General features: G+C 44.8%; 1 protein-coding gene across 3 annotated transcripts in view; it reads left to right on the forward strand.

Moving 5' to 3' along the window:
* The window catches only part of glra1 (glycine receptor, alpha 1), a 154,990-nt gene that overhangs the window by 97,289 nt on the left and 35,622 nt on the right, over positions 1-22,079 (forward strand). For all 3 annotated transcript variants that reach the window (XM_038796089.1, XM_038796091.1, XM_038796090.1), the window contains exons 6-7: positions 7,221-7,355; positions 19,897-20,111. In XM_038796089.1, the coding sequence (XP_038652017.1) occupies positions 7,221-7,355; positions 19,897-20,111 (350 nt within the window). The remainder of the gene's footprint in view (positions 1-7,220; positions 7,356-19,896; positions 20,112-22,079) is intronic.

Genomic DNA, 22,079 nt, shown 5'->3' on the forward strand with positions numbered 1-22,079 from the left:
ATTATTGTGGAATAGAATTTAGCAATTTTTACTTCATTAGTGAATTGGTTTCTAAGCCGCTCTGACTTATAGTGATGAAGTCAGCATAGGTTCTACACATTAGAAGGTTTTTCTTCCCTGAGCCACAATATTGATCATTTTTGAAATTAAAGGAGCTCATCAAATTCTGTGATATTCAAGGCAAGCTGAAAAATTACCACTTTGTGTTGAAAATGACAACTCACCATGGCCTCTTAGAGGTATCCCAAAGAAGACAGCAGTTTGTCTGTGGCAACAATGCATCTCAGCACTTTCCTCCAGTAAGAACATTACTTTTGAAACTGAGCCAATAATGCAGAATCAATTCTTCCAGATAATTTGCATCTTTGAACGAACGCACACATTGCTTTAATATGAGCTTTGGAAGTTTCATGATCAGCAAGATCGCTTCCAACATTTCTCCAGTTAGCGTACCCATCGGCAAATGCTTGTTTCTCTTCACATTGTCAACTCAAAGTGGAGAGGATCTCAAGGAAGATCGCGCATATCGACACAGACATCAAGTTTCTACAAAGATGCAAGTAAGTAGACAAGATCCCGAAAGGACTACAGATCAAGAACCCACTCAAGCACATGTAAAGACTTGCATTCCAACCATTCTTCACACTCCAATCTGTGATTGTCTTGCAATTGTGTCTCTGCCTATATATGCTGTGTTTGTGAACCTGCCTCCACTTTACCTGATAAAGAAGCAGCACTTCAAAAGCTTGTGATTTCAAATAAACCTGTTGGACTTTAACCTGGTGTTGTGAGACTTCTTACAAGTCCCCGAGATGGTGGCAGCTGGAGTTCAAAAACTCTAAACCTCACAGAAATGCTCAGCATTAAGAAAAAGAAAATCTGTAACAGAAATTCTGACTTGAAAGAAGTTCTGAGCTGAAACTGAAGATAATCAATCAGAAAACTCACCAGAAAAAGCTCCAAAGAAAAGAACCTGGAAGCTGAAGGCTGAGATTTCACTGCAGCAACAAACTACATGGAATCTCACCTGGGCGTCCAGTGACAGCATTTAGAATACAGCGCCTGCAAAGGCAAACTAAATCTTTTTAAGTTCCAGGCTGCAGCTAGTCCCCGAGAGCCCGATGTTACTAATCAAGAGTCTTAATTGCCATTTGAATGAAAATCATCCTGGAACCTAATCCCGACTCCGAGCTTAAGATAGAGTAAATTATTAATTAATATACTCAGCTTCTTGGGATGGTTGCAACTGTCTGATTCAGAAAAACAGCAAGTCTGCATTGAATTTGACTCTTATTTTGGCTCTTATTAAATTTGCTCTCTTCAATATTTTGTTGGGTCATAAGTTGAAATAAATGCCAAAGAATTTTAGAACCTCAACAAATTTGGTGGCAATTTCGCTAATATACTTTTCTTTTCAGTTAAGGTGCAACTTAGTGTGGCCAATCCACCCACCCCGCTCACCACAGTGAATCGCTGAACTAAAAAAGTTGAAAGATAGCCAACTCACCCACACCTTGTTAAACATTTTTTTTCCAGAAGGATGCAAAGCCCGTCAAAACCAGCGAGAATAGGAAATCCTTTGTACTGCCGTGAAAGGCGACGCCATCTTGAAAGTTCTTAAAGCTATACCCATGCTTTATCACTGGATCACCATTGCACACTTTTAACTCCACTTGGACTAACCCAAGGCCGAGCCATGTCACAAGATTGGACTGTTTAAACAAAAGGATTTTTAAGATACATCATTGCTTCAGGTTTAAATAATAGGTCAGAGGACAAGCATATACATGCACTACTTTACTCAATGGAGCCAATTGCAGGTGACATAATTCCATGACAGGATATTAGTGAGTGGGAGGGGGGGGGGGGGGGGGGCGGCATGGTGGCACAGTGCTGCCTCACGACACCAAGGACACAGGTTCGATCCTGACCCTGGGTCACTGTCCGTGTGAAGTTTCCACATTCTTCCCATGTCTGCATGAGTCTCACCCCCACAACCCAAACATGTGCAGGGGAGGTGGATTGGCCACACTAAGGTGCGCCTTAACTGAAAAGAAAAGTATATTAGTGAGATTGCCACCAAATTTGTTCAGGTTCTAAAATTCTTTGGCATTTATTTCAACTTATGACCCAGCAAAATATTGAAGAGAGCAAATTGAATAAGAGCCAAATTCGGAAACCTGTTGATTCCTCCATACATGATCTGCACCAGGTGACAGAGGAGTATCAATATGAAGATTTAAAGTCTGAACTCATCAGAAACGGAATAGTGGTGGGTTTTGCAGATGATTCACCCTCTAACCTCCTACAAGCAAAAATGACAAGGAAATCCAAATAGTTAGACCATCTGAGGTACATGAGCAACTGAGGACATTCCTGAAGGGAGAGCGTACAACATGGGGCAGAAGCAAACCCTCAATCCAGTTTATGAAGTCTCAAATCCACAGGGACAATCCAAGTCAGGAAACGTAATTCCTGAACCCTCCCGCAGCGCGACCTTGCCAGCACTGCAGTGTGAGGTGTCCTCACAGAAGGGGGTCAGTGTCTTGTGTGTACAGTCCAATGCTCCTACTGCCACAAACAGGGATACTTTGGTAAACTGTGCAAGTCCAAACTCCAATACTGCACAGATAGCCCAACGGTAATCCACAAGGTCGAGACCGACAACTCAGAAGACATACAACCGTGCTTCCTGGATGAATTCAAAGATTCTTCATTTTGGAATGTTGACATCCTGGTTAATGGTTATTGTAATGATATGTATATAGACAAGTTAGTGAAGGGTTAATTATTACATCTCAGAGGGCACAGGCACTTATCTGTATTACAGTCAACCCTGAGGGAATTCTGGGTAGTTAGTGAAGGAGAAAGCATGCGAACAGCACTAGGAGAAGATTAGATTGGATAGAGTTAACACGTGGTTAGATCATAGTATAATTAGTGACTATTTAGATTATTTATTACTGCTGGACAGATTCAATATTACTTTATTATTAACTGTAGCTCAGTAGCATGTACGAACTTCATTTAATTAATCGTTGTTTAATAAAGTAGTTTTGTTTCAATCTAATGATTGGTGGAATTTTTGTCATCAACACGATGAGCCATTCTGGAAGAAAAGACAAAGAACACAACATATTACCACCAAGAGTAATGTAACAGTCATCGAACAAATGTTAAATTAAATTCTGTGACCGTCCGATCAGAAAAGGAATAATGGCTGAAAGATGGCTGGCTTTAAGCAATTTGGCAGGAGGCATCCGACTCTCGGCCTTCGGCACAATTCTGGAGCCATTGAGACATGGCAGAAATCAAATCTGTGAGCTGTTGTACATCATCTGTTGTAACCATCCGGACATCATCTGTAACTATCATCTCTTAAGAGATAGGGTTTATAATCATCTTGAAAAGAACAAGTTGATTAGCGATACTCAACACGGTTTTGTGAAGGATAGGTCATGCCTCACAAACCTTATTGAGTTTTTTGAGAAGGTGACCAAACAGGTGGATGAGGGTAAAGCGGTTAATGTGGTGTATATGGATTTCAGTAAGGCATTTGATAAGGTTCCCAACGGTAGGCTATTGCAGCAAATAAAGAAGTATGGGATTGAAGGTGATTTAGCGGTTTGGATCTGTAATTGGCTAGCTGAAAGAAGACAGAGGGTGTTGGTTGATGGCAAATGTTCATCCTGGAGTTCAGTTACTAGTGGTGTACCGCAAGGATCTGTTTTGGGGCCACTGCTGTTTGTCATTTTTATAAATGACCTGGAAGAGGATGTAGAAGGATGGGTTAGTAAATTTGCAGATGACACGAAGGTCGGTGGAGTTGTGGATAGTGCTGAAGGATGTTATAGGATACAGAGGGACATAGATAAGCTGTAGAGCTGGGCTGAGAGGTGGCAGATGGAGTTTAATGCGGAAAAGTGTGAGGTGGTTCACTTTGGAAGGAGTAACAGGAATGCAGAGTACTAGGCTAATGGCAAGATTCTTGGTAGTGTAGATGAACAGAGAGATCTCGGCATCCAGGTACATAAATCCCTGAAAGTTGCCACCCAGGTTAATAGGGCTGTTAAGAAGGCATATGGTGTGCTAGCCTTTATCAGTAGGGGGATTGAGTTTCGGAGCCACAAGGTCATGCTGCAGCTGTACATAACTCTGGTGCGGCCACTCCTGGAGTACTGCGTGCAGTTCTGGTCACCACATTATAGGAAGGATGTGGAAGCTTTGGAAAGGGTTCAGAGGAGATTTACTAGGATGTTGCCTGGTATGGAGGGAAGGTCTTACGAGGAAAGGCTCAGGGACTTGAGGTTGTTTTCGTTAGAGAGGAGAAGGCTGAGAGGTGACTTAATAGAGACATATAAGATAGTCAGAGGGTTAGATAGGGTGGACAGTGAGAGTCTGTTTCCTCGGATGGTGATGACCAACACGAGGGGACATAGCTTTAAATTGAGGGGTGGTAGATATAGGACAGATGTCAGAGGCAGTTTCTTTACTCAGAGAGTAGTAGGGGTGTGGAACGCCCTGCCTGCAACAGTAGTAGACTCGCCAACTTTAAGGGCATTTAAGTGGTCACTGGATAGACATATGGATGAAAATGGAATAATGTAGGTCAGATAGGCTTCAGATGGTTTCACAGGTCGGCGCAACATTGAGGGCCGAAGGGCCCGTACTGCGCTGTAATGTTCTATGTTCTATGTTCTCCTGAGCAACGATGCCTGCGTAGTATTCAGACTCAGATTTCACCTTAGATCTCTTCTCTTTTTGGAGAACAAGTTGGTCCATTATCGTTTGACACCCCTGAAAGTTCCCAATGGTCGGGCCAACCTACTGCCCACAAAATTAACATGGCAACTCCAGTGGAAGTGGAACCAGAGAATGATCATCTGCAATCTGAGAAGCTTACTCCAACTACAAAGATGGTACAGCTGGTTGGCACATCAACTACTGTGCGCGCCCTGTACCTTTCAGCCAGCTTGCCCCACTCATGAGGTATGCTGGAATATGTCAGCCTTTCAATCATTGGCAACAAAACACAATAGTGAGCATTCCACTGTGCCTTCTTCTCTTTTACAAGAGCTCTTCGTAGAGGGCTTTGAGATGATCCACACAGAGAATAAAGAATAAAAAAGCAGAACCGGTGAGAGGAGTACATGTTTGTCTGTCCTGCAATGTGGATCAAAGCAACAGCCAGACCGATCAGGCGTGGTTCAACATAAAATATCAGCTATGATTGAATGGCGGAGCAGACTCGATGGGCCGAGTGGTCTAATTCTGGTCCTATGTCTTATGGTCTTAAAGCAAAGGGACAAAAGAATGAACAGATACACAAATGCCAGTCTAACCTCCAAGCAACAACATGAACTGGAACCAACAGGAGCGAGCACTTCTCTAACAGAACAGCGAATGAGATGCAAAAGGGTTATAAGGCCTCTAGTCCATCTGAATGTCTGACTTCAAGGGGGAGATAGAATCACAGAATTCCTAAGTGCAGAAGGAGGCCATTCGGCCCATTAAGTCTGCACTGAACCTCTGAAAGAACACCCTATCTAGACCTACTGCCTCACCCTATCCCAGTAACTTCACCTAGCCTGCACCTATTTGGACACAATGGGGTAATGTTTTCATGGCCAAGCCACCTAACCTGCACATCCTTGGACTGTGGAAGGAAACCAGAGCACCTGGAGGAAACCCACACTGATACGGGGAGAAGGAGCAAATTTCACTCAGTCACCCAAAGCTGAAATTGAACATGGGTTCCTGGTGCTGTGAGGTAGCAGTGCTAACCACTGTGCCACCGTGCCTCCCCAATGTAGAGATGGAGTAGAGAGAATGCCCCAAGATGGAGCAACGAGAATGTTATAATAATACGAATAAAGTAATAGCAACAATGTTTGAATAACATTAAGATACTAACAGTGTTAATGCATAAGACTAATTACTAGTGAAACTCCATATCAATTCGACAAAAACTTGGGGGTAGATGTAGTATAAGGGTCTGACACTTACAGAGTCAATGTGGACTGAGTATAGGACTGTGCACACAGTAATGTAAGAAATGACCCAGATCTAGGCTGAGTATGGTATGAAGTAGATGTGCTCTGGAGATAGCTCCTCGCTTGTGCACTTTACTGTACATCTGTATAGTTACAAATAGTCCATTGCTATCAACATACAGAAGACCACAAAGACTTCTTTAACAGACATGTTTTGTAACCAAAACTATCCCAACACTTCATGCCAACTCTGTTTATCTGTTATTTTAACCCTTTACAATTATTGTCATGTCAGGTACATGTTACTTTCTGTTTTTCTGCCTGTCAGGAGAGATGTTAGGAAGCACATGTACAAACAAAGAGTGGGAGAGGTTTGGAATTCTTTTCCACAAACGGCAATTGATGCGAGATCAGTTGATAATTTTAAATTTGAGACAGATAAAATCTTGTTAAACAAAGGTATTAAGGAATATCGGCCAAAGGTATATGGAGTTAGGACACATATCAACCATGATCTCATTGAATGGTGGAGCAGGCTCGAGGGGCTGAATGGCCTCCTCCCGTTCCTATGTCCCTATAGCTGTCCTTTGCTCTAACTCTTTCATGTTATTTTCTCTTTATCATATTTTTCTTTGTAGTCATTATTCTTTTTTGTTTCCCATATTGTTGCTCTCCTAATCTTACCCTCTCTTGTCAAAAATAAAATGCCAGAAATGCTGGAAATCTGGATTTAAAACCGAAAATGTTGGAAATATTCAGAGGATCGTCAACCAGAAAAGTTCAACTATTTCTATCCAAAGATGCTGCATGGCCTGTGTAACCAGGGCCAGTTTAGCTCACTTGGCTAGACAGCTGGTTTATGATGCAGAGCAAGGCTATCAGCGTGGGTTCAATTCCCATACCAGCTCTGGTTATTGCCCTTCACCTGAGGTGTGATGATCTTCAGGTTAAATCCCCACCAGTCAGCTCTCCCCCTCAAAGGGGAAAGCAACCTATGATCGTCTGGGTCTGAGGGGTTTTTACCTTTAATCAGCTGAAATAAATGTATTCAAATGCCACAGTTTTGTATAAATGTATTGACAGATGCTTATAAGTGGCACACACAAAGAATTAACCATATTTCTCTGTAATCTTATGGGAATTTGCAAATGGCCCTGTACTTTTGTATGGGTTTCTTCACTAGTTATTCAAATGCATTGAGATTTCTTTTCCCTCTTCTGTCTTCAGTTGGATACACAATGAACGATCTGATATTTCAATGGGATGACAAAGCTGTGCAGATAGCTGATGGATTAACTTTACCACAGTTTATTCTTAAAGAGGAAAAGGATTTAAAAGACTGCACAAAGCACTACAACACAGGTCAGTTTTATAACTGGTAACATTGGGAGGAATCTTGTGATGCTCCCGGGAGTGGGAAGCAAGGCGGGCGGGAGAACCTAATAGTGCAGGAGGCCAAAGGTTAGCTTACCAATGACTACAGTATTAACTTCTCGCATGATTGATGGCGGTTTGAGTATCCTGATGGCAAGTGTTGGTTGTTGTGTTTTTAGAATGATGTAAAAGCGGCAATCACTCATAAGGGACTGTGTAAATACTTTGTGGCTTCATTTGTTTAAACTAGGAACATGAGAATATATATACATAGAAAGAAAGCTTTGAACACATCAGCAGCAGAGCCATGTGTGCTGTGTTCTGTTCACAAGCCAAAGTGAAACTGAGACTGGATCACATAACACACTTCCCTTCTAATGATGATATGCTGCTATTGCTTAAGGGCATATTGCAACATTGGGAAGGCCTTTTGAATACATTTGCATGTCATGCATGCCCATTAAAAGGTAATCTTGTTAAAATCAAGTGTACTTTTCAAATTAAATAATCAGAGAGTGAGAAATGCATGCCTTCAGATTTACGACTGCTTGCCTTTGCCTGTGCTGTGAAGCAGGCGAGGTAGTCTCCATGGTGGTTTTTGAATGAGTATGAGCTGCTTTTACCTCCACAGGGAACTTTATTCAATGATTGGAGGCAGTGATTGAGATTAGGTGGCATCAATCAAAGAGGAATGGGGCATGGCTGATCAAGGGAGGGAGGGAAGATTGCAGAGACATGCAGAGGTGGGAAATTCCCAGCATCATGAACATAGAACATAGAACATTACAGCGCAGTACAGGCCCTTTGGCCCTCGATGTTACGCCGACCTGTGAAACTCCTCTAAAGCCCATCTACACTATTCCCTTATCGTCCATATGTCTATCCAATGACCATTTGAATGCCCTTAGTGTTGGCGAGTCCACTACTGTTGCAGGCAGGGCATTCCATGCCCTTACTACTTTCTGAGTAAAGAACCTACCTCTGACATCTGTCCTATATCTACCTCCCCTCAATTTAAAGCTATGTCCCCTCGTACTAGACATCGCCATCCGAGGAAAAAGGCTCTCACTGTCTACCCTATCTAATCCTCTGATCATCTTATATGCCTCAATTAAGTCACCTCTTAACCTTCTTCTCTCTAACGAAAACAGCCTTAAGTCCCTCAGCCTTTCCTCATAAGATCTTCCCTCCATACCAGGCAACATCCTGGTAAATCTCCTCTGCACCCTTTCCAATGCTTCCACATCCTTCCTATAATGCGGCGACCAGAACTGCACGCAATACTCCAAATGATCACAAATGAGTTTGTGGTCCTGTTGTGGGGCAGGGGAAGGTGGGCCTTTCTAGACAAAGTTCATAGGTGAGCCATGGTCCGAAAGTGAAGGATCAGTGCTATCAATAGTTGGGGCTCTGTGGGTTGAATTCAGTGTGCTGAGTGGCAGAGGGAGCATTTACAGTCAGAGGGGCGAGTAGAATTCAGTGGGGTCAGGTCCAGAGTCACGGTTGGATTTTGGAAGTCTCCTGAGTGAGTCACAGAAGTAAACAAAAGATGTGATTTGGATAATTGGAGGGTTCAGGGTCAGAGTGGGCACTGCAATTGTCATGGGGGAGAGAGGGCATGTGGAGGGTAATGGTTAGAGGATCCAAGGTAACTTGAGGAAGTTCAAAAGTGACAGGGGCAAAAATGGTTGTCTTGAATGGGTCAAGGCCGATTGGGGGGGGGGAGGGGGTAAGCACGTGGATGATAGGGGAAGGGTAGAAGGGAGAGGATAGGGTTTGGAATGTAACATGCATATTTGTAATGTCTCTTTTGAAGCACAGCCTTACTGAATGTATGATTATTTGACGTGGGAGGAGGGTCGTATGGGTGGTTAGGTTTCAGGTGCACAATTAACCAACTAAAGGGACTCCCTAATACTTATTTAACTGGATGAAAAGCATGAACAAGGATGTTCTCATCTCCCTGGTTCCCCTTTTAACACAGCACAATTGCTGCATGAACTGTGGGTATTATTCAGCCAATATTCCTGCCACATCGGGAGAATGAGAAGAGGATGCCACCAAAGGGAGGACACTCGATTGACTGTAGGTCACATAGCGAGGTGGTGGCCTAGTGGTATTGTCACTAGACTAGTAATCCAGAGACCTAGAGTACTCTGTGGTCCCAGGTTCAAATCCTGCCACAGGATCTGGAATTAAAAGTCGAATGATGACCATGAAACCATTGCCGATTGTCATAAAAATCTGGTACAATAATGCCCTTTCGGGAAGGATATCTGCCATCCTTACCTGGTCTGGCCTACATGTGACTCTTGACCCACAGCAATGTGATTGACGTCCCATAAACTAATTAAAAAGAGCTTGATTGTGGCAGAGTAAGCGTTATACAGGGAGGGTTATCAGCGAAGTCATGAGAACCAAGGGTAAGAATGGGAAGATCAAGGATGACAGAGGAAGTATCAAGGATGATGGCAGGTTGAGGGGAAATGGAGTGAGTGGGTGGGGGAGGAGGGGAGGTGGAAGTTCCATTGTGTTGAGGGGAAACTTGAGGGTCACTGATAGTTAGTCAGGGGATGGGTTGATGGTCCGTAGAATCCCTACAATGGCCATTTAGCCCATCGAGTCTGCACCGACCCTCCAAAAAAGCACCCCGAGGAAACCCACGCAGACAAGGTGAATGCATGCAAACTCTACACTGACTGTCATCCAAGGCTTCAATCGAATGTAGAGGGTCTCTGGCTCTGTGAGGCAACATTCCTAACCACTGTGCCATCATGCGGCCAAAGGGCAAAGCAAGGATCAAAGGCGATCGAAGGAAGGTCAATAGTGATTGAAGGAGGGTGCAGAGGCATGGCATCCATGGCGTTGAGTGTCCATACACATGGCTGCATCAACAAGAAAAGCTCTCTGCTGTGAACGTCGAGGATGTATTAGTCGATGTTGGGGCAAGTGGAGATCAGAGTGTGTATGATGCTATGTATTGAACTTCCCAATTGTCCAAACTGCACACAAGGGATCGCCTCAAAAGCTGTGTTGATCAGATTACTGCCTGCATTTTATTCACAGATCACCTCAAGTACACAGAATGGGTCAAGGGCACCCAGTGCTTCTGCTAATTCTGGTGCTGCTCCAGCAGAACCAGTGAATGGTGGCCCACAGACAGACACAGTAACAGTCAGAACAGCAAGAAGGGCTGGCAGCAGAGAGTCAGCCAGGGGTCAGTGCAACGTTGAACATTGACGTGCAACCAAACATACCAAGGGTGGTGGAACTACCTGCACATGTCAGGCAATGTCGGAGACTGCTCAGAATGTCACAGGCTTCTGTCATTCCCTATGGCAGCTTCTTGAGGAAGACCTATGTTTCTGAGATGGGGAGAAAATCAGATGCCAGCAGCTCTAAAAGTCACCATAGCATTGAGTTCCTTGCCTGTTGCTGTTCCCATGATCTACCAGGGCCCAGTGTGGGATCGCACAGGCAGCTACTCACACATGCATCAGGGAGATCTCCAATGCCCTGTTCAGAAGAGCCAATTAATTTGTGAGATTCACCACAAACTCTGAGAGCCAGACAGTCAGGATTGTGGGTTTCACTGCCATCACTGGATTTCCACAGGCACAAGGGATAATCGATTGCAAACATAGGTGCTGAGAGTTACCTGGGAACAGCCGGCAGGGTTCACAAACTAAAAGGGCAGCTGGAATGAGATCACCAGAAATGAATCCTCCAAGTGTGTGCAGAGGCATCGCTAGTGATACTTTTCCTGGTGTTTAAGGTGTCTGCTCTACTTTGTCCATGTCTCTGACATGTGTCTGCAATATATGGAATGCCTCAGACAGTTTTCAGACAGCAATCCCTGAGGGAGGATAAGCAGGTGAAAATGACCTATTTGGTTGCAAACTTGGTTTCAAACCCGCCAACTTTGCAATGCTGCCCAAGGAGGGCAACCTGTCAGGATACTCAGCGATCTAAATACTAATAAGCCCACACAATAAACGGTGTATCCAAAAGCCCGCATCACCCTTCACTGAACATCCATGAAGTGGAACACCCTTAAATGCACACAGCTGTTGGAACAACATAATGACCATTTAAGATATATGACAAAAGTGCTCAAAATCTGAATGTAAATTGCAGGCATACAATGCCACTTTTTGCCAGTCCAATTTTTGTTCAAATTTCTGCGTCCTACCACTATGCCTTGGTGCAACCCTACGGTCCACAGCTGAGGTGAACCACAGAACCATGGAGGCACCTGGTGCCTGAGACAACCTGAGTGGCCATCCTCTGATGGTCTGAGGTCCAAAAGGGCTCTGGCTTGCTGAGGGTCTCCTACACAGATGCAGATGAACCGTCTTTGGCGTCACCTTCTAGAGGTGATGGAATCACTGGCGGAGGGAAGGAGGAATGGCACCACACTCTTACAGCATCCTAAGAGAACACCCCCGGGGCACATTACTGCCGGTCCAGCTCCCTGTCTGTTCGTAATGGCACCTCCCTGACTCCTGGATGAAGCTGGAGGTGCCTTGCCTTACTCTCACCCAGCTACTGCTGCACTGCATCCCTGGCTGGAGCAATGGAATACAGATCTGTGTGCATATCTGACAGCCACTGTGTGTTCTGCTGGAACTGGCTCTTCATGGAGCGAGCCAAGTGTTCACATGCCAGGGCCATGACAGGAATCAAATCTGATTGTTGGGCAGTCGCCTGCATTTTATTGCTCAAATCTAAGCACGGCCTCTAGCATCTCTGTCAGATGTTTCTCTGCCTGTCACTGCATCTCCGTTAGATTTCTTTTAGCCAAATTCAGAGACACATTATCTGAATGGGACTCAGCATGGGCCTGCTCTCCAGCAGTCCTCCAAGTGTCAAACACCTCAACTGTCACATCTTTCATCAGCTACGGAGACGTGCCGATGACGTGCTCATCATCTTGTGATCCTAAGTCTAATCCAAAATACGTACCCACTGAGGTGAAATTCTCTGCTTTGATGGAGGGTAGAAGGGAAGTCATGGCTGAGTCTGCAGCATCATCATCCTCAGTGGTGGAGGTCTAGCTGGTGGAAGGCAGGAAAGTCCATATTCCTCCCCAACCAGTTCCGAGGCCACCAATCCAACAGGAGCCAGGACTCTGAAGTCAACGACACCTTTGCATGCTTCCCTCAGTTGTCAGACTGTTTCTCCTGAAGAACGATAGAAGCTGATTTGTCCTAGTGGGCCCATAACATCTTTGTGACCATGCATATCTATGACAAGTATCCACCTGTAATCCTCCCCAATAAGTGCTACAAACACAGACACACACAAGTTACAGCTGGTACAACTTTCAGAACATAAAGTGGCTTTCTCACATTCAGTTCACCTGTTCCATCTAAGTCTGAAGTCTACAACCCAAACTCTTGTCCGGCATCCATCCAAAATCACATTTTACATTTCTTGGTGCCCTTATGAGGTCCAGTCAGCAATGAATACAAACTACCACTTACCGTTGTGAAACGCCGCAAATTATTTATCCTTTGCATGGACACAGGTTGTGGTGCAGTCCCACGGATAACCAACACTGCAACCTCGTTGAATCTGTCTTGGTCAGGCAGGAGACTCACCTGCTGCCATTCCTGGAAAACAGTATCTCCCTCCATTCCAGGACTTGAGGAGAACCTGCAGGAACCGTCACTCAACTGTGCGGTCACTTGGCTACGTTTAGACGTAGGTGATTGTGAACAGCGGGTTGGGCGGGGCTGGGTGGTGGATGGCAGCAGTTTCAGAGATGCAGGTGGCACGTAGAGAGGGGGTGGCTGCATTTCACAAAGGCGCTCGCTCAGCCAGTGAGAATGATGGTCATTGCCAAGTGGAGTGAATGCCTGTCTGGTGTCCTTTAAACATGGCTTGCAGATGTCCGACCCAATTAGGAAACGATAGGGGCAATGAACTTTTACCTGACCACACTTCAAGATTTACCATGCTCCTCGACTATGAATCGTTAACTGGCTGGTCACCACGTGATCACACCTGACCAGCTAGTCTGCCAACTAGCATAAAGTGTCAGGCACTCTGGTCCCACCATGGGCAACGAGAGATTCCACCCATTGCCACCATGATACAGCGCAAGGCACTATAACATAGATCAGTGCATGGTAAAACTCACCTTTACACACAACAATAATGCATAAACGATTAATATCACATGACTCCATTTCCGGTAATGATGATGTGCTGAGGAATCGCACGTCAGGTGGCTCTACTCCCATGGATCTGCAAAATAGACACTTTTCAACAAAAATGCGCCAGAAAACTCGGCAATTCATTCCCCAAATTTTAATAAGACGGGGAATGAAGAAAGAGAAGAAAAACTGCCTGGAAAAAGCCAGTCTAGAGGCTGAACAGAGACCAGGAGTGGAAGGGGCCAGGAACAGCAACAATCGGACTAGCCGACCAGCGCATGAGGCGGCAGAGCGAGAAGGATAAAGCAGCCACAAACAAACCCCTCCTGCACCAGGTGGGAGCTGGTAGGTGTCCTGCTCGGAGGCACTGAGGGAGCACCAGCTGGATATAAAAGCAGACATTCAGGCCGCAATGAAGGACGCGGTGGCCGAGACTCTGGAACAAATACAGCTCTCCCTGAGCAGAGAAAAGGGACTGGAAGCCCAAGAGGCAACCATCAAGGACTTGGAGAAAGCTGCAACCAACCGGAGTGATCGGATCGTGGCACTGGAGAAAGAGGTGGTGAGGTTGGTCACGACACAGGGCAGCCTGAGGGGTAAAGTCGAGGATCAGGAGAACCGCTCAAGGAGGCAAAATCTGCAGATTGTGGGCCTACCGGAGGGCATCGAAGGCAGGGACCCCACGATCTATGTGGCCCAGATGCTGGGCAACCTGTTGGGAAGGAAAACTTTCCCCAACCCACTAGAAATAGACAGGGCACACTGGTCGCGGCGTCCAAAACCCAAAGCCGGGGAACAACCGAGGGCAGGAATAGCCAAACTGCATCGGTACCAGGTGCAAATCCTGTGCTGGGCCAGGCAGTCCAAGAACTGTAGCTGGGAAGGACATAGAATAAGAATATATCAGGTCATTGGGGCTGACCTGACCAGGAGACGGGCGGATTTTAACAAGGCGAAGGCAACACTGCACAAGAACGGTGTACGCTTTGGTTTGCTGTACCCAGCAAAGCTCTGGGTCACATACCAAGGCAAGGAACACTTTTTACAGCCCCTGCCGAGACAGACAAGTTTGTTGTGGAGTGTAGGCTGGAACAGTGACAGCAGGGGCAACGATAAGGGGCCTATGGCAAGGAACGATAGCACGCCAACGAGCCAACGCCGACGGGGGGGGGGGGAGAAGAAACACCTTTCCTCCTTCCCCAAACACATTCTGAGTGACAAGCAGCAGGCCAACACCTCAGAGACCGCTTCACGTGGGAGAACGTGGCCTCGTTTGAGAGAACAAGAGCAGCGGAAAAGGGAAAGTGGAGTGGCGAGCGAGAGGAGTGCAGGGTAAGACGGGGAAAGAACGGGCAGGAACTACAGGGAGCGGGCGAGGGAAAAACGAGACAGTAACTCCTGGGAGGGGGGGTCATCCCACTAACGGCAAAGATAGCGCCGGGAGCATGCAGCGAATAAAGGCCACGGCGTACCCCCAACAGGGGGGACAGCGCCAGGCCGGGTGGTGGGGGGGAAACAAACAGCAGGGGACGGGGTAGCAAAGGGGGGAAAAAATCTGGGGAAGGGGGCCAGAGGGGGGGAGCACGCGAAAGGGGCGATAAGAGGGGAGGTGGGGGGAGGGGGACATAGGGAAAGGGAAAAAACAGAATCAGAGCGAAAGTAGCAATATGGCTACAAAGGGCCGCAACCACAGGCCCAGAGCAAGGAAGCACTGCAAGCAACCACCTAGTACAGTCTCTGGGCGAAGGGAGATCCCGGAGTGCAGGGTCCTACCCATGTGGCAGATGCACAGTTGGCAGCCATGAACAAAAACAAAAACAAAAAAAAGGACCGAGAGATGCAAGTGACATCAGGGGCACCACCCAGGTGTCCCTTCCACCCGGTTTTGTTTTGCTTGTTTTGTATTTAAAAAAGAGAATCGGGAGAGAAATCCCCCACCTTACGGCTATATGTTATGAAATTATTCTTTGTTTTTTTTATATACTGCCTCTGGTTTTTTTTGTTTGTTTCTCTGCATGTACATTTGTAAATATATCATGTATAAAACCCAATAAAAACTTTTTTTTTAAAACACATCACATGACTCAATTTTAGTTGTTCTGAGTATTTGTGAACAATAGGTTTGACCCATCCAAATTAATGAATTAGTACAAATCTCTATTGCTACTTCTAATTGATTTCCTATTGCAGCCTCCCAATACAAAAGCAGTGCTGTAGTGTAACTGAAGCATGTTGTCATGCCGCAATCAATACTTCAAAAACTGAATGCAAACAGCCTATTAAAGTGGCTGTTGCAAATTGTGTGACCTTTGACATTTGAGCTACAGTCAGTACCAAGTCTCAATGTGGGCAGGCTGAGTTATCCAGGGAATTTGCGCATCTCTTTGTTAAGGGTGGGCCAACGAAAGGACTAATTAATGTCCAAACTGTCTGTCTCTCAGTTTCAAAGTGAATAAAGGGGAGATACAAAACTCAATTGGTGGCAGACTGAGGTGGGATGGATACTGTCAATCTTCTATTAAATCATGATGATTTTCCCCAACTAACTAGACCAGATAAATCACAAAGGTGTTCAAACACAGCACAGTCGTTGGGATCAACATGAACATCAGCCCCTTAGGTGGAAAGTACTTTGAACTTGCGAAGGTTACATGGTGAGGCAATCATGCTTACTGTCTGCATTTTAAAACTCAGCAAAAGCTGTTTGCAGGCAGTTCCTCCAGAAAACTATCAAAACTATAAGTGAAGGGTCAGAAAACCATGTCAGAATGAGCTGCAAATTATCAAGCAGCCAAGGTAATTAGAAACCATGCCTAGAAAGTGGGTGATCAAAATAGAGAAAATGGCTTCCCTACCTGTTCCACTCGCAAGTTCACCTGAGAATCAACCTTCAATAAATTAGACTACAAGACATCTCCCAGTCAGCTGGCAATCCCTCACTTCAACTTTAAAGTATTGAAACATCCAAGGAACTACAGGCTTACCACATGGGAGACCAGAGACGATAGGTCGGAGACTGAGATAATTATAAGCTATAAAGGTCCACAATCTCCACCTGTATCTAATCTATGTGAGAATGTGTGTGTCTGTGACGAAATGAAAATGAAAATCGCTTATTGTCACGAGTAGGCTTCAATGAAGTTACTGTGAAAAGCCCCTAGTCGCCACATTTCGGCGCCTGTCCGGGGAGGCTGGTACGGGAATCGAACCGTGCTGCTGGCCTGCTTCGTCTGCTTTAAAAGCCAGTGATTTAGCCCAGTGAGCTAAACCAGCCCCATGTTTAATTCGGGTTAAGTGTGTAAGAATAAATAAATGTCTTTGCTTCTTAAACTCACAAAAGCTTTCTGCTGAAATCTTTTAATTGAAATACATATTCTAAAGGGGTAACAAAAATCACATATCTCCTTGATTCAAATCATAATGATTAACAGAAGCAAGAGAATGCATTCATTCTGTCTGGGTCAATGGGATATGGAATCCAGTGAATGAACAAAAGGAAGATGAGTTGCCTTTTATTGTTGTTCAGTGTTGTTTGAGTGAAGGTTTCCTGTATCTATTATATTACTGTCCATTGTCACATGTGCTGCAGTTTGCTAACTGAAGATCACAATTTTACACAGGCGGTCCCAGAGGCAACAAAAATGCTGTTGGCTGTGTGGAAATTAGTGAGAAATCACTTTTGGTGCCAATTTATTTGTTCTGATTTGGGGGAGCAGAGGATGTTATGTTTACAATAATTGCTCTTTATACACATTTTCAACAATACTCGGTCTTTGTTGCCATGTGCATGTGATTTTTGAATCCCTTTCGTTTTAATTTGACACCTACTGGAAAAGGCATTGTTGAGCTAAATCTATCAGATAAAAGTAAGATCTTCAGAGGGGAGATGTCAAGGTCTCTAACCAGTAAATTGTATGTTTAATATTCCGTTCTATTCACAAATACTCAGAATTAAGCATGAACGCATGCAGTGTGATCTGGACAACATTTAGGTGTGGGCTAATAAATAGCAAGTAACATGCCAGCCAATGACCATCTCCAACAATAGAGGGTCTCATTATCTCCCCTTAATGTTCAGTTTCACATATTTGCTGAATCCTCCACCATCAACATTCTGGGGCCACCATTGACCAAAGACCTCACTGGATCATGTACATAAATAACGTCATTCAAGAGCAGGCATGAGGCTAGGTGTTCCGCAACGAGTATCTTGTCTCCTAACTCCTTAAAGTCTTTCCACCAACTACAAGGCATAACATAGAACATACAGTGCAGAAGGAGGCTATTCGGCCCATCGAGTCTGCAGCGACCCACTTAAGCCCTCACTTCCACCCTATCCCAATAACCCCTCCTAACTGTTTTGGACACTAAGGGCAACTTAGCATGGTCAATCCACCTAACTGCATGTTTTTGGACTGTGGGAGGAAATCGGAGCACCCGGAGGAAACCCGCACGTAAGTCGGGAGTGTACTAGAATATTCTCCACTAGTCTGGATGAGTGCAACTTTCAACACTTAAGGAGCTCAACGCCATTCAGGGCAAATCAACTCACATATTTAGGAGCTAAAACAGTAACTCCTTCCACTTCTAGCAGCCTGTAGCTGCAGTGCATACCATCCACAAGGTGCACTGCCTCAACTTGCCGAGGCTTCTACAGCAGCACTTCTCAAGCCCACTTCCTCTACCATCTAGAAAGACAAGGGAAGCAGGAGCTCAAGGACTCCAAAACCTCCAATTTCCATTCCAAACTGACTTGGAACTTTATCACCATTCCTTAATGATAGCTAGGGAAAGATTCTGGGGGCACTTTCCCTTACTATGCAAGTGCTTTTACACACATGGGGCAGGATGCCGAACCCCCGCTAGCCAAGGATTGAAAGGGGATGGGAGCTAAAATTAGCTCCATTCACAGGCACGCCAATTCCCTGTCTCTACCCTGTCTCCAGGCTATTCTTCCCAAGGTTGGAGAGAGGGGTGGTGGTGGCAGAGCTATCCACCTGCATGTGGTTGACAACATGGCTCATTAACAATATATTGAGGCCAATTAAAGGATCTTTTAGTCGGTCTTCAGGACTCCGCAAGCATTGGGGGATCACTTTAATAACTGGAAACAGCCTCCTAATAATAATAATCTTTATTGTCACAAGTAGGCTTACATTAACACTGCAATGAAGTTACTGTGAAAATCCCCTAGTCGCCACATTCCGGCGCCTGTTCGGGTACACTGAGGGTGAATTCAGAATGTCCAATTCACCTAACAAGCACATCTTTCGAGACTTGTCGGAGGGAATCGGAGCGTCCGGAGGAAATCCACACAGACACGAGGAGAACGTGCAGACTCTGCACAGACAGTGACCCAGCCGGCAATCAAACCTGAGACCCTGGTGCTGTGAAACAACAGTGCTAACCACTGTGCTACTGTGCCTCCTGGTGGCAGACCGATGGGCCAGAGTTGCAGGCATGTCTAGAAGCCCTATCTGTCTCCCCAGGTGCAGACGTTGCCACAGGTAGTGGTAGCCTGGCTGCAAATCTGCTGCGGAGGGTACATAAGGTGCTTCAAAATGGCTCGCCACCACCTTCTCAAAGGCAACAAACAATGGACAGTAAATGCCAGTCTTCCTGCTATGCCAAAATCCCTTGGATGAATTAAAACAAAGGGCCTTTAATAAAAAACACAAACATTACACTTGATTTGAGCAGAATTACAGAGCTATGAATGAGGATTGATATTGTGTTGAAAGATGTAGTTTCCAAATTTCACACCACTGCCAGGAAGCCATGCTTGCGGGAAGTGCATGTTGGAATTTTGGGTCGGGACTGGACATGGTTTTTCAAACATTGCCGATTATCAAAAAATCATGGGAAGCACAGCCCCAGATTTCTGTGATTTGCTATTGACAGCCAAAGCCAGAGCCCCTTTTCAGAAGTGGACAAAGATGTAGTATGCATTGTAGAATCGTGCAGCACAGAAGAAGGTGACTTAGCCCATTGTGCCTCTGCTAGCTCCTTAAAAGAGTTGCCCTGCCCTTGCCCTTCGCCCACCACCCATTGTTCTTTGCCCACAGCCTTGCAAATCTTGTCAATTATGGATTTCCATATTTTTCCTCTTTGAATCTGCTTCCTTTCAGGAAATACATTCCAGGCCATGAAAACTCATCTCATCATTTCTCCTCACCTCCCTTCTGATTTTTTTGCTAGTTATCTTGACTCTGTACTCCCCGTTTCACAGCCTAACTGCCTATGCAAACAGTTTCTGTGAAACAGAATGAATGTCCCTTGAAAATTGTAGACATTGTTCGAAGACTTTATCGATATAGTATTTTAACTAATCTAAATAATATCACATTAACTTTTCTGTCCAACTCCAGGGAAATTTACTTGTATAGAGGCACGTTTCCACCTGGAGAGACAGATGGGTTACTACTTAATCCAGATGTATATCCCGAGCCTGCTCATCGTTATCCTGTCCTGGGTCTCCTTCTGGATTAACATGGATGCAGCACCAGCACGCGTTGGTCTAGGAATAACCACTGTGCTTACCATGACTACTCAAAGCTCAGGATCTCGAGCGTCACTACCAAAGGTAATAGAGTGCAAGATATCACTAGTTAAGCGAGCGATGAAGCAGATTTGTATCGCATCAAAAACATTAAGTGAGAGCTCAAAGGAGTAGCTTAACCCTGCAATTTTACATGTAGTTTTAAAATTAGTTCTGTCGGGGATTTTATACATGTGTGTTCTATCACTGAACAATAATTACATTTCCAATAATGCCCAGGAAGGCATTTAACAAAGTTCTACTTATAATGCTAAAAGATTGTGGGCTGAATTTTCAACATTGGTTCAGAAAGCAGGAGTCAGGCCATTTTACGATGTCAAGTTTCCAACTTCGGAAAGTCAACCCACTCACCTGGAATTTGATCAGAGAGTTGGATGTGGGTTTGTGTCGGTCCAGCCGCCACCTGATGCAGCAAGAGGCAGGCAGATGCCAGGATGGACAGGTTAGAAGGTTTATCTCCATTTACTGGTACAGGGGTCCAGTTTTGTTCATGGTTGTTCGGCCTTCTTGCTGTCATCCCTCAACTCCCAACTGTCAACTGTAGTGAAAAAGCAGGCTGAACAGCTGGCCAGATATTTGTTTTGCCAGGAGGTCTCATTATGAATGCCAGGCTGAGCTCCAAGACTCAGTAACAGATTCAGTTCTGTAGGGGACTTCTTTGCGCAGTTGCAAATAGGACTGCTAAATTTGTTTGACAGTTTTATGAGCTTGTAATAAGCTTATCTTTGAAGTGTTGTTTTTTCAATGTCATTGTTTATTTGACAAGATTAAGAGATGTAAAGTTGATTAAACATGTTTTCAATGCAAGTATGAAAAGTTGTAATGATTGACGGTTTCATAAACTTGTAAGAGGGAAATCTTTTTCAAAAAGGATTTTGAAAGGCTGATATTTCATGAGCATTTCAAAGACTTGCTGGTGTCATCATATTGTTCATACATTTTGTACTTAGTGGTTACCGAAAGAGTGTCTCAAAGGTTTGCAGAAATTAGGACAGTAAATCAATGAGTAAATCAAACCACAGGGTCGCATACATTCTTAAAATCTGATTCTTCATACTGTTGAATGCAGAAGAGGACTTTATCCACTGGGTAAATTGTACTAATGCATTTGAACACTTATGCAATGCTGGCCAATTTAATAGTCACTTACCTTTTAAGGACAGATCAATCACTGCATTTAAAACAGATTTACTCTATCAAACAGCTTTTAATCTGTCAAAAGTTTTATGATTCCACAGCAGGCTTTCCACAATTTTCATAAATTGACTTACTTGGCATGGTCCCCAAAGACTCCTGCAGCCCAGCTGGAGCTGACTTCTAAATAGCAAACCCAACGTCACTTTATTCGAGTGTTGTGTTGTTGCCGCACCTTTACTGGCCCGGGGAACACAACCGATGGTGGGAATGGCCTGGCAAGTATAAAATTACGGCCAAGCATGCCTCCCATTTGGTTTTGCAATGTAGGTCTGCTCAGTGACACAGGGGGAAAATTCAACCCTATGTCTCTTGGTAAAAGGTTACAGATTACGCGGACTGAAACTATTTGTCAATAGAAAAGGATAGTAATAATTGGAAATGCTGTATCAGGGATGCAATGGTGCTCCACTGAGATGTCCTCCAGGTTACGTGATGCCTACATTATTTTTGAATCATACCAAGCAAATATTCGCAATAGAAGCTGACAATTCGCTAGTGCCTTTACACAGTTAATAAGCAAATTAGGAGACTGCTAATATTTTGGATTTATCCCCATTTGGTAAGTGGGTTGAAAATTGGCATCAACATTGAAAGCTGAATTTTCAGGCCCTGCAGATGTCTGGAACCACAGTGCACAAGGCTGAAAATTACGAGGCTAACCAGTATTCTCCACCCCGTTCCTATGGCCATTTTAGAAGGTGTGTATTCAGGAGTTGTGGGGTTCATTTCCGCAAGGAAGGGCAGGAAATAAGCTCCCTTAAGAGCCTTGTTGAAGGTGGGTAATGGAGTCTGACT

The sequence above is a fragment of the Scyliorhinus canicula genome, chromosome 4, assembly GCF_902713615.1.
Source record: "Scyliorhinus canicula chromosome 4, sScyCan1.1, whole genome shotgun sequence".
Classification (NCBI taxonomy): Eukaryota; Metazoa; Chordata; class Chondrichthyes; order Carcharhiniformes; family Scyliorhinidae; genus Scyliorhinus; species Scyliorhinus canicula.